The sequence below is a fragment of the Eurosta solidaginis genome, chromosome 4 (assembly GCF_040869045.1).
Source record: "Eurosta solidaginis isolate ZX-2024a chromosome 4, ASM4086904v1, whole genome shotgun sequence".
Taxonomy (NCBI): domain Eukaryota; kingdom Metazoa; phylum Arthropoda; class Insecta; order Diptera; family Tephritidae; genus Eurosta; species Eurosta solidaginis.
The window spans coordinates 174,086,244-174,100,863 of record NC_090322.1 but is presented as its reverse complement, the minus strand read 5'-3'; the positions used below and the strand labels follow the sequence as shown (position 1 = coordinate 174,100,863).

The window sequence follows — 14,620 nt, the reverse complement described above, 5'->3', positions numbered from 1 at the left end:
ACTTCTACCGGACTGTATATAATATTTGTTCCAAATATGAGCCACAAATAAGATTTTTTTGAATATCTCGATCCTTGCGACACTTAGCGGAGATTTTTTTCACAGGCCGCTCTCTATTCATGTATGTACATATAATGTGTTCCAAATATAAGCCAAATCGGACCGAAAATACGATTTTTTTGAATGTCTCGACCCTTACGCCACCTAGGGCAATTTTTTTTTCATAGGTCGCTTTCTGATATATAACTCAATATTAAGATTAAACTATTTTCCTACGCAATGGAAGTGTGCCGAAATAGTTATGGTCCTTAAACCGGCAAAACCTGAAAAACAAATATATTACAGGCCAATCAGCTTATTGACACTATTCTTCAAAGTATTTGACAGACTATTTTTGCGCAGAGTATTCCCAATACTGAAAGAAAATATGGTAATACCCGAACATCCATTTGGTTTTCGCCGATGCCATGGTACACCCGAACAGTGCCACCGCGTTTTTAATTTCATAATGGAGTACTTTGAAGGATACTGCGCCGCCGCATTTTTGGATGTACAGCAAGCATTTGACAAAGTATGTCATCTATAGTTCAAATAAAACTATTTATTTTTAATTTAGAAAATATTTAACTTTATTTTTTTAAAAGATGTTTTTTTTGATAACTTCCAATATTTTTATTTTGAAATATTTTACAAAATAAAATTATTTAAAAATAATTTATAAAAACAAAGTGTATGTAACTAAAGTAGATAACCCTATATTTACTCCCCCTCCAGTGAAACGAAAAATTTATTTTGCTTGGAAGTAGTTGTGTAAATATTAATTACGGTGTATATTAATTACTGTAAGAATTTTGTGTTGTAGTTTGAAAAACATTTGAATTGTGTTAATTGCGTTAAAAGTTTATGTTAGTATTGATATAAGTACCCAATCTTTTGATGATTTGATGTACCTGATAACTGATTTTTAGTTGTTGTTATTGTTTACTTGTTGTATTAATATTTTATGTATATTAATATTTGGTTGCGTTATTTGTATGTTGTTTGAGAAATATTATTATTTATCGTGATGTGATTGAAGAACCTAGAATGACGTTGAATAATAGTAGATGGCAACTTTGTGTGCACAATTACTCAAAAATTAAAACTTGTATTATGCAGAATATATGTTCAATATATAATTGTACTCTGCATAATGTATGTCCAAGTTGTTGATAAGGAATGAAAAGTTGATTCCTTTAATTGTTTGATGGTGAAATTGTCATTGATTTATATTATGTTAGTGAGCATAAATTGAGTTTTTTATATGATTTTAATTTCAATATGAAAGAATTGATATACATGTGTCAAAAAAAATTATTTTAAGAAATCTTTTGAGATTTTTTAAAATTGATTACAGTAATTAGTTTGATTTAAAAAGTTTTAAGTTGTTATTTTTAATTGGAAATGAGATTGGTAAAATATGAATTTGAGTTTATATGTCTGTTGCTGTAAATTTACTTACATGTGTTAATGATACATATTTTTGAACTTTTTAAACTGGAGGAAGTGTAGATATATAATTAAAATATATTTAATGTAATTATAAATTAGAACAACCTAATAAGTAAACTATTTTATTATTTTATTATTTCACGATTTTGTGAAATGTAATATTTTTAAATAAAATTTTTATCTAAAGGTTTATAGAATCCATTAAAAAAATATATTTTTTTGCAGATGATAAATTCATAAAAAGAAAATGGTTGACTAGTAATGAAATTATTGATCTTTCATTGGTTTTATTTTTAAAATTGCACCGTTTTATACTTTAATCACTGATGTCAATCTTAAATTGTTGTTTATATGTACGTAAAATTGCTCTTTGATATTGATGAAATATGTTGTTTTTTGTTTTAGTGATTGCAGTTAACGTTAACTCTTCATTCGAATTGGTTTTTTGAAATATACTTCTTGTTAATTCAATATAAACAATGCGTTGAATGATTAAAAATTATAGTGGTTTGGCTAATTGTTAAAGGCATTTTTAGAACTGGATTTTCGATAAGATGTAAACTTTCTGCGTTATTAATATTTGTTTGTTTTCCTTTAATTTCTTTCTTTTGATTTTGATGCTTGATATAAATTTATTGTACTGTAGAAATTTCCAGATTTTGTACAGGATCGTTGGTGGGAGCGCCATTTATAGTTCAAATAAAACTATTTATTTTTAATTTAGAAAATATTTAAATTTATTTTTTTAAAAGATTTTTTTTGATAACTTCCAATATTTTTATTTTGAAATATTATACAAAATAAAATGATTTAAAAATAATTTATAAAAACAAAGTATATGTAACTAAAGTAGATAACCCTATAGCATCAAGGCCTGTTATATAAATTAAAAAAATATACTTCCTACTCCTTTTTATCTAACACTAAAGTCTTACCTTGCCGAAAGTACATTTTCCATAAGGGTGAATGAAGAAATATCTGAAATAGTATACTTCAAAGCTGGAATACCACAGTGCAGCATAGTGGGCCCTATGCTATTTACGAGTTTTACATCTGACATACCCGAAACCGAAAATGTTCCAATTGCTACAGATACACCGCTATACTAGCATTAAGTCAGTATCCAGTTGATGCAACTAATCTAGTTCAGAGAGAATTAAACGAGATACAGACGTGGCTGGACCGATGGAAAATAAAATAAACACAAACAAATCTGTGCACATTTTGTTTTCACTTAAAGAAAAGAAAGACTGCCCTTCACCGCATCTAAATGGTGATATAATTCCCAAACATGATAGTGTCAAATATCTTGGTATACATTTTGACAAACGGCTAACCTGGAAATTACATATTCAAGCCAAAAGTAAACAATTAAAGATAAAAACCAACAAACACTACTGGCTGCTAGGTCTGAAATCACCGTTAGATCTTAAAAATAATATTTTAATATACAAGGCTATACTAAAGCCTGTATGGACCTATGAAGTACAACTGTGGGGTACTGCTTGTAATTCGAACATAGAAATTCTACAAAGATACCACTAAAAAATTTAAGACTTATTACTGGTGCACCCTGGTTCCTTACTATAAAAAATGAAATTAATTTTATAAAAAATGAGTATAAAATATTTACAGAGAAGAAGTAATCATGATAATCCACTAGCAGTTGCTTGATGAATCTAATGAAACTAACTATTAGATTTAAAAGGTATCATGTATTAGACCTTCTCTTTAGAATTTAATAACTAAATGTAAAACTAAAATATTAAAATATAACATAGATATCTGAATATAAGCATACATTTATTAAGTGGCATGATTGTGAGTACATACACTTACTCACAAAAGTATTTTGCATCCGATTTTTTGCAAATTTCAGCAAGTTTTCCTTAAGATAAATTATTTTCACAATTTTTTTATGAAAAAAAAATATTAATATGTAATTGAGGAAATATAGGTTAAAGTTCAAAGTTTTACCGAAAATTCAGGAAAATTCGGCAACTTTGATGAATCTAATGAAACTAACTATTAGATTTAAAAGGTATCATGTATTAGACCTTCTCTTTAGAATTTAATAACTAAATGTAAAACTAAAATATTAAAATATAACATAGATATCTGAATATAAGCATACATTTATTAAGTGGCATGATTGTGAGTACATACACTTACTCACAAAAGTATTTTGCATCCGATTTTTTGCAAATTTCAGCAAGTTTTCCTTAAGATAAATTATTTTCACAATTTTTTTATGAAAAAAAAATATTAATATGTAATTGAGGAAATATAGGTTAAAGTTCAAAGTTTTACCGAAAATTCAGGAAAATTCGGCAAATTTTCATCAAAGTTTTGAACTTTTCCCCAAGAATTTTCAGAATTTTTCTGAGTATGCAGTTTTGTAGGTCATTCAATTTTAGTACAATAATGTGCTAATCTTAATCCGCTAAAGTGACTTCCTGATTATTGGCAATTTTTTTCCTAGCGGATCTTCGTTTTTTTTCCCATATAAAAAACAAATCCGTTCTAAAGTTTATATGGGAATAAGTACGAAGGTCCGCTAGAAAAAAAAATTTCCAAAAGTCAGGAAGTCACTTTAACGGATTAAGATTAGCACATTATTGTACTAAAATTGAATGACCAACAAAACTGCATACTCAGAAAAATTCTGAAAATTCTTGGGGAAAAGTTGAAAAATTTGATGAAAATTTCCTGAATTTTCAGTAAAACTTAGAACTTTAACCTATGTTTCCTCTATTATATATTAACATTTTTTTTCATAAAAAAATTGCGAAAATAATTTAGCTTAAGCAAAACTTTCTGAAATTTGCAAAAAAACGGATGCAAAATACTTTTGTGAGTAAGTGTATGTACTTACAATCATGCCACTTAATAAATGTATGCTTATATTCAGATAACTATGTTATATTTTAATATTTTAGTTTTACATTTAGTTATTAAATTCTAAAGAGAAGGTCTAATACATGATGCCTTTTAAATCTAATAGTTAGTTTCATTAGATTCATCAAGCAACTGCTAGTGGATTATCATGATTACTTCTTCTCTGTAAATATTTTATACTCATTTTTTATAAAATTAATTTCATTTTTTATAGTAAGGAACCAGGGTGCACCAGTAATAAGTCTTAAATTTTTTAGTGGTATCTTTGTAGAATTTCTATGTTCGAATTACAAGCAGTACCCCACAGTTGTACTTCATAGGTCCATACAGGCTTTAGTATAGCCTTGTATATTAAAATATTATTTTTAAGATCTAACGGTGATTTCAGACCTAGCAGCCAGTAGTGTTTGTTGGTTTTTATCTTTAATTGTTTACTTTTGGCTTGAATATGTAATTTCCAGGTTAGCCGTTTGTCAAAATGTATACCAAGATATTTGACACTATCATGTTTGGGAATTATATCACCATTTAGATGCGGTGAAGGGCAGTCTTTCTTTTCTTTAAGTGAAAACAAAATGTGCACAGATTTGTTTGTGTTTATTTTATTTTCCATCGGTCCAGCCACGTCTGTATCTCGTTTAATTCTCTCTGAACTAGATTAGTTGCATCAACTGGATACTGACTTAATGCTAGTATAGCGGTGTATCTGTAGCAATTGGAACATTTTCGGTTTCGGGTATGTCAGATGTAAAACTCGTAAATAGCATAGGGCCCACTATGCTGCACTGTGGTATTCCAGCTTTGAAGTATACTATTTCAGATATTTCTTCATTCACCCTTATGGAAAATGTACTTTCGGCAAGGTAAGACTTTAGTGTTAGATAAAAAGGAGTAGGAAGTATATTTTTTTAATTTATATAACAGGCCTTGATGCTATAGGGTTATCTACTTTAGTTACATATACTTTGTTTTTATAAACTATTTTTAAATCATTTTATTTTGTATAATATTTCAAAATAAAAATATTGGAAGTTATCAAAAAAAATCTTTTAAAAAAATAAATTTAAATATTTTCTAAATTAAAAATAAATAGTTTTATTTGAACTATAAATGGCGCTCCCACCAACGATCCTGTACAAAATCTGGAAATTTCTACAGTACAATAAATTTATATCAAGCATCAAAATCAAAAGAAAGAAATTAAAGGAAAACAAACAAATATTAATAACGCAGAAAGTTTACATCTTATCGAAAATCCAGTTCTAAAAATGCCTTTAACAATTAGCCAAACCACTATAATTTTTAATCATTCAACGCATTGTTTATATTGAATTAACAAGAAGTATATTTCAAAAAACCAATTCGAATGAAGAGTTAACGTTAACTGCAATCACTAAAACAAAAAACAACATATTTCATCAATATCAAAGAGCAATTTTACGTACATATAAACAACAATTTAAGATTGACATCAGTGATTAAAGTATAAAACGGTGCAATTTTAAAAATAAAACCAATGAAAGATCAATAATTTCATTACTAGTCAACCATTTTCTTTTTATGAATTTATCATCTGCAAAAAAATATATTTTTTTAATGGATTCTATAAACCTTTAGATAAAAATTTTATTTAAAAATATTACATTTCACAAAATCGTGAAATAATAAAATAATAAAATAGTTTACTTATTAGGTTGTTCTAATTTATAATTACATTAAATATATTTTAATTATATATCTACACTTCCTCCAGTTTAAAAAGTTCAAAAATATGTATCATTAACACATGTAAGTAAATTTACAGCAACAGACATATAAACTCAAATTCATATTTTACCAATCTCATTTCCAATTAAAAATAACAACTTAAAACTTTTTAAATCAAACTAATTACTGTAATCAATTTTAAAAAATCTCAAAAGATTTCTTAAAATAATTTTTTTTGACACATGTATATCAATTCTTTCATATTGAAATTAAAATCATATAAAAAACTCAATTTATGCTCACTAACATAATATAAATCAATGACAATTTCACCATCAAACAATTAAAGGAATCAACTTTTCATTCCTTATCAACAACTTGGACATACATTATGCAGAGTACAATTATATATTGAACATATATTCTGCATAATACAAGTTTTAATTTTTGAGTAATTGTGCACACAAAGTTGCCATCTACTATTATTTAACGTCATTCTAGGTTCTTCAATCACATCACGATAAATAATAATATTTCTCAAACAACATACAAATAACGCAACCAAATATTAATATACATAAAATATTAATACAACAAGTAAACAATAACAACAACTAAAAATCAGTTATCAGGTACATCAAATCATCAAAAGATTGGGTACTTATATCAATACTAACATAAACTTTTAACGCAATTAACACACAATTCAAATGTTTTTCAAACTACAACACAAAATTCTTACAGTAATTAATATACACCGTAATTAATATTTACACAACTACTTCCAAGCAAAATTAATTTTTCGTTTCACTGGAGGGGGAGTAAATATAGGGTTATCTACTTTAGTTACATACACTTTGTTTTTATAAATTATTTTTAAATCATTTTATTTTGTAAAATATTTCAAAATAAAAATATTGGAAGTTATCAAAAAAACATCTTTTAAAAAAATAAAGTTAAATATTTTCTAAATTAAAAATAAATAGTTTTATTTGAACTATAGATGACATACTTTGTCAAATGCTTGCTGTACATCCAAAAATGCGGCGGCGCAGTATCTTTCAAAGGACTCCGTTATGAAATTAAAAACGCGGTGGCACTGTTCGGGTGTACCATGGCATCGGCGAAAACCAAATGGATGATCGGGTATTACCATATTTTCTTTCAGTATTGGGAATACTCTGCGCAAAAATAGTCTGTCAAATATTTTGAAAAATAGTGTCAATAAGCTGATTGGCCTGTAATATATTTGTTTTTCAGGTTTTGCCGGTTTAAGGACCATAACTATTTCGGCACACTTCCATTGCGTAGGAAAATAGTTTAATCTTAATATTGAGTTATATATCAGAGTTAAGACAATGATTCCTTTTCTCGGTAAACACTTGACCCATTTGGCGCCAATTTTATCATACCCAGGAGATTTATTGTTACACAAGTTTTTGATTTCGGAAAAAATTTCTTTCGGTGTAATATGTTTGATCGGTATCTAGAGATACAAGCACATCATAATCGTTGTTGCTTTAGTTTATACACGGAGTAAACGTTGTCTCTAGATACTTAGCATATGCATTAGCCTTACTCTTATCTGTCCTACACCAAACGTTGTTACAATCTTTTATAGGCGCATTTCTCTTTTTGGGACGTTTGAGGTATTTCGTGGCATTCCAAATTGTTGTATGGTCATCAACATTTCTATCATTTACGCTGTCTATATAATCTGATACTGTTTTATTTTTGAATTCTTTTAGTTTTTCTTTAACCTGAGTTGTAGCTCTATTTAGTGCAGTTTTGTCTATTGGATTTTTGGTAGTTTGCCATTTTTTCCGAAGGCGTCTCTTATGCTTAATTAGAGCTCTTATCTCACACTTATATGCATACAGCTACGAGATTTAAACTCATTACTCGGTTGGGAAGTAGAAACAAAGGCCACTTCGTAAATTCGATTTGTGAAATATTCCACTGCATTATCTAATTCAACTGAAGTTTTAATTGATATATTAAGTTTTAAAATTTTAGTTAACCAGTCTTGAAAAATGTTAATTTGACTCTTACTGCTTAATGCTTTGTACTTCTGTTACCTCAGGCTAGTTAGAGTGTCGTAACTAATAATGATAGGAGAATCTTAGTTCTTCAGAACTGACTACTTTCAGTAATTGAACTGGGATACCATTGTACACAGCGAAATCTAATAAATCTGGAATTTTCGATTCGGCTAATACGTAGGCTTCCCAGTCGACAAAGTTTTAAAATTATTGTTGACAACACATTTATAAAGCTCTCTTCCTTTTGGGTTAGAAGTACCTGAGCCCCACCAGGAGTGCTTCGCGTTATAATCGCCTCAAACTAAAAATCTATGTTCTAAAGAGTTAAACAAGTTTTCTTATTCAGGAGTTTTGATTATATGGCATGGAGGTGAATACAATCCATAAATTTGTAAGTCCGCATTGCTTGCATTTATTCTGATTCCAGCGGCTTGTATTGATGTGGCTTGTATTGGTTCTAGCACATCATACTTTATGCTAGATCTTACTAGCACAGCACAACCTGCATGTGCCCTATTGCTTGGGTGATTTCATGTCACTAAATCGTAGTTATTTTTGAAATAGGTTTTGATTGTAAAATGAGTTTCTTAAACTAACATTATGTCAATAAAGTTTTCTGTTTCATTAGTGTGACGGGTTAAGCCATTGGCATTCCATATTGCTAACCTTAGATTTACTTGCATAATTTATTTATGAGTAGAAACATCATATTAAAGAGCGGGTTTGTTAACTCTATTTGCTTAGTTAGTAGCTACTCCGTTTTTTCCATTGCATTTTCGTCATTGCCTAAATGAGCGTGCTTTTCTGGGTTAATACTTGTACTCTCTTTAGCACGATTGTAATGTAGCGGATTCTTGCGAACAAGTTGTTGATATAGAGCGCAATCTTTATAATTTGCTGTGTGATGCTGGAGACAATGAACACATGCACTCACATGTTGGGTGCATTAAATTACATTTCACAAATTTATATGGTTTTTAAACGGGTTTATTTAGCTCCACTTGAACGGCCGGGCGAACAGAATTTTGTAATTGAAATTTAAGTAACTTCCCTATAAGCTACAAACTTGAAACTTGGAATATAGTTCAGAACCAGATAATAATTCAATAATAACAAAAAAACTCCGATAGGTGGCGCATGGATCGATATATTTAAAAAAATCGTATTTGTGGTCCGATTTGGTTCATATTTGGAACACATAATACATACATGAATAGAAAGCGATCCGTAAAAAATCTCCGCTCGGTGGCGCAAGAATCCAGATATTTAAAAAATCGTATTTGTGGTCCGATTTGGCTTATATTTAGAACACGTAATACATAAATGAATAGAAAGCAACCTAAAGCGACCTAGTAATAAAAATTGCCGCTCAATTATATATTAATATTTTTTTTTCATAAAAAAATTGCGAAAATAATTTATCTTAAGGAAAACTTGCTGAAATTTGCAAAAAATCGGATGCAAAATACTTTTGTGAGTAAGTGTATATTATTATTGACCTAAATGGAGTTCAATAATATAAGTCAGGAAGTTAATTAGTTTTATAATTTGCTTATTATTTTAAAATAGATTGCAAATAAGCAAATTATAAAAAAAAATGTTACCATACATTTAAAAGAATTTAAATAAACAAATTTTTGTAAAACATCCGAAACTGAATTTATTATTTAAGTAAATATGAGTTTTTTCAAATGTGTATTTACTCACAATCGATGAAGCACCAATCCTGTGACACTTTCGGATAAGTAATCGACTCTTCAAATTTGGTATTGAGCATACTGCGTACTTGTTCCAAATCACATTGGGATTCGATTTCCATTTTACCCAATTTATTGGCCAATTTTCGCAACATATCCTTATCGTAGTGATATTGTTCATATTGTTGCATTGTTATACGTAAGATAGTCAATTGAAGTTTTTCCAATGGGTTAACCCTACAAATTATGTAGAAGTTATTATGTTAAGTGCATCACGTCCAATCAAAATTTTAACTTATGAAATTTCTATTATAAATTTGTATAGTATGGTAGATATCTTATAATTATCCGAAAATAATATCCCATTTTCTTGTATATCTTCCGACTAAATTTCAATGTACTATAAATTTAGAAGCATGCATTAAATCGTTCTTACAAACATATTTCTGCCGCCTTTCGACCATATTTTATGACTCGTATACATATTTTTATTTTTTTTACATACAAACTAGAGTACCCGGTGGTATTTGTTCGGCCCCAAAAATGGTTTGCCTACATTTCAAAAGTTAGTCTCGCTTGCTCTCCTCACTCTTTATTACATTCTCTTCTACTTTACCTTCTATTTTCTTATTTTTGTCCATCCTTTATTTTATTTACCTTCCTCTCACTCCGAAACTCATTCCCACTCCAACTACCGCTCCCATTATCACTCTCACTCCTACTTTCACTCTTGTTCCTTGTCTCCACCCCTTTCACAATTCCACATTTACTCCTAGTCTCATTTCCACTACCACTCCCTATGCAACTCCCACTCCCTCTACCTCTCTAACCACAATTTCTTCATGGGATATCTATACCAAATATGGAATTCCTGTTCGATTTCAATATTTTTGTTTCTTTAAACTCTTACGTTACTAATGATACTAACACAGATACAATTTTTAAAATCGCTTTCACCTTTACATATAAGATACAGATAGACAATTGAGACGTTCCCCTGCCCGATAATATTACTCTCTTTGATGTTTCTCTCTTTTTTCCCTCTCACCCTTCTCTTTATATCCGTCTTCTATTCGTACTCCTATCTCTTTTTTTCTCATTTTCAGCCTATGGCTTTTTATATAACACTTCTTTTCCATCTTGCTCTTCTTAAAACACATTCTGGGGTCAGCCTGAACCACATTTTGGCCTTTATCCACACAACTTACACTACACTTACACTACTTACAAACTATCTCCTAAACTTTACGAAACTAAAGAAGCTTTGTTTTTATAATTGGTTCATCCGATCTAACAGATTTTACATTCGCCATTATATATCAGATTAACCTTTTCGAAAGGCTGTCCAAATAATAACTTCCAAACGAATATCATCATCCTGGGCCACTTTTTAGAAAGAAAGTGTCCCAAATATTAAGCTTGTCGATGAGGAACCCCTGTAAAAAAATTTCACGCAAACCCACGGACCCAATTGTGAATTTAAACACAAAATTTCATCAAAACTGGTCGTGCCGTTTATGAGGAGTTAAGTCGCGTATAGAAGAAATATATATATTAAGATATATTTGTCTTTCTAGATTGTTGTGATAATTTAGTACTTGTTGATTTTTTTGAAGTTCAATGGAAGCTCTCAATCGGGAAAGTAATTTCAGCAATACTCTTCGATCTGTGCTATAGAATCAATGATATCTCCACTAATCCCATCAAAATGACTGGCTAGAAACTAAAATATTTCTTCAGTGCGTATGGAGGATGCAGTCAGTTCTTTGCGTTTTCTGAGAATTTGATTCAATAAAGTTTTCTAGGAGTTGTTTTCAATTTTTTTTGGGTTATATTGCACCAATAGGGGTGGCCAAGGGAGATATTCCAGATTATTATGTGAACAAAGCCAACAAAAATGGAAGAGCACCACGGGTTGTGCGATTTCAAAATCTATTTGGCCGGACTACAACGAAAGGAAAACAAGGTATCTGCTGGGGAGATCCATTCGGGAGCCTTTTTTTGGAAGACCTAGGAAGATTAGCGGAAATAGGGATGGCAAACATTCTTGATTTTATAAACAATTCAGGCTGGTTGTAAAACATATACATGTAGTACTCAGTAGGTTCAGACGAGTTTTATGACATCAAAACGGCTTTTCATTAGCTACTTGGGCGACCAGGGTCGCAGCCATTATACCTACCTACCTACCTACCAATCGGGTCAAAAGGGTTAAAAATTTTGGTTGCTATTTTTTTACACACCTATGTATGTAACCTCAAATATTTGTTTAAAGAACAATTTGTTCAAACTTATGTGAATTTAATAATTCGGCAGAAGAAAAATGTAATTATTTTTCGCTGATTTTAGAGAAATGTCCAATCCTGCATTGATATTGTGAACAACAGAACCAATTTATGTGGGCTCAATTTGACGTATGAGCAATTTTTTCTGGTCTTCCGCTATTGATCGTTGGTGGTCGATCTTGAACGAAATTTTCTTCCACTATTTTTTATCGAAAAGACACGACCTTTATATCTACATAGAGACAAGATAAGATTGAAACGAATGGTGAAAAATTGCATACCTGCTGCTGAATATGAGTAAGTGCTTTAATTGCTGTTATGCAACAAGTTCACGTATCCAAATGTCTATTAGTTGATACGTGACTTATTGCAGGATGTAAAGCTTTGCTATGAGTTAGAATTCGGTGAACGCTACTTGATAAAGGAAGAGTCGCAACGCGTGCAGACAATACATTCAAAGAGGGTGTCAAACCAGCGCATTCATGCGTTAAGGTACTCTGCATTTGTTTCCATAACGGTACCGTTTGGGTACCCGTAGCCATAATCAACTTCGCAACCGAAACAATATTCTTAACCCTAGTTGTAACTGTAACAGTAAACGTAACCCTAAACATTATCGTGACGGAAACCTTAACTAATCTTCGATTTAATCGCCTGTTCATCTGTCACATTCGTAAATTTCAATGAGTTTTAGACATATGTATGTATGTATGTATAAGAAATCTGACGACTAGAGTTCGAATCTCAGCTCGGCAGGAATATAACTTCTAATTTAAAAACACAAAGATATCTGAAGAGATCTTTGGCAGGGTCGAAATAGTTTTTCTATCATAATAAAATACAATAACTTAATAAAGTAATTATGCAATACGTCTAAAACTCATTAAATTTTACGAATGCAACAGTGGCTGTTAATGTATGTAAGTGAAAAGAGATGTAGGCTTAATAAATTCGAACCACGGTGGCACAGAGGTAGTGTGCTGGCCCAACTAACGAAAGGCCATTATAAAAATACTAATGCTAAGTTTTAATTTGGCCATAATGACTGACATCAAAAGTTGTCTAAAACTGATACTCTGGCCATTTGGTGTCAAAGGCTTTTCCATTATCTTACATAAATGACTCGAAGTCGATAAAGCAGTGCGTGGTAGAAACACGCACACAAATTTTGTGTTTATTTATTTCATTACCCGCGTTCTTTTTCACATGTTGCGGCATTCAGCCCAATTCTGCATTTCGACTTGGATTGGAATTTTTTCGATTGGGCAATTTTGGTATTCTGTGTTCCAATCCCTTTCGATCCAACTTCGAATCGTTCGATTTTTTGTATTCTGCATTTCGATCGTAGTTCCGTTTTTCTAAGTTGCAAATTAGTTGGCGGAAAAATATTTTATTTTTATTTTTTTATTAATTTATAACAAAATTTTAACAAAAATGTAAGTAAAACTTGTTAAGAAACGTAGAAGGCTTGATGATGATTGTTTTTTATATGTTTCCAGGTCAAAAACAACATGTCGATGTCGAAGTCCTTGGACGTATTTGCCCCGCAAACGTATCTAACACATACTTGAAAGCATCCTTGTTAAGTCGAAAGTTTTTTTTGAACCTAAATAAGAAAATAAGTCTTTAACTTTACCAATTTTAAGTTCAATTTCTTACAATTCGTCACTCATCTCAAATGGATTACACAAATCTCGCAATATTTGCCTTTCCATTCTCGCCTGGCAATTTTCGTATGCGTTGCTTTCCAACTCAATAAATAATGCCGCGGCTATTGATTCCATTATAATAGACAGCTATAATTTGTGTCTGTTCGTTGGGTCCAGTTATATGCTAAAGCAAGCTGCCGGCGTAGAGGAAGGTGAAGTGAAAACGTAAACAATCCTTGCGGAAAGAATAAATAAACCTTTATAAAGTATTTTAGGCCAGTGCAATGAAATTAGCATCCTTAAAATTCAGAAAATGTCAACTATATTCGTGCAGGAATCCGTTTTAACTAAAATTGGTGGCCATGGCAAGGAACGAAAAGAATGGAAAGGCAAATATTGTGAGATTTGTGTAATCCATTTGAGATGAGTGACGAATTGTAAGAAATTTAACTTAAAAGTGGTAAAGTTTAATGACCTATTTTCTTATTTAGGTTCAAAAAAAACTTTCGACTTAACAAGGATGCTTTCAAGTATGTGTTAGATACTTTTGCGGGGCAAATACGTCCAAGGACTTCGACATCGACATGTTGTTTTTGACCTGGAAACATATAAAAAAACAATCATCATCAAGCCTTCTACGTTTCTTAACAAGTTTTACTTACATTTTTGTTAAAATTCTGTAAAAAAATATTTTTCCGCCAACTAATTTGCAACTTAGAAAAACGGAACTACGATCGAAATGCAGAATACAAAAAATCGAACGATTCGAAGTTGGATCGAAAGAGATTGGAACACAGAATACTAAAATTGCCAAATCGAAAAAATTCCAATCCAAGTCGAAATGCAGAATA

The 14,620-nt window shown here is 30.5% G+C and overlaps 1 protein-coding gene across 19 annotated transcripts in view; it reads right to left on the bottom strand.

Moving 5' to 3' along the window:
* rdgA (retinal degeneration A) overlaps positions 1–14,620 on the bottom strand; it is a 1,310,388-nt gene that overhangs the window by 55,000 nt on the left and 1,240,768 nt on the right. For all 19 annotated transcript variants that reach the window (XM_067783802.1, XM_067783806.1, XM_067783805.1 and 16 more), the window contains one exon: positions 9,846–10,072. In XM_067783802.1, the coding sequence (XP_067639903.1) occupies positions 9,846–10,072 (227 nt within the window). The remainder of the gene's footprint in view (positions 1–9,845; positions 10,073–14,620) is intronic.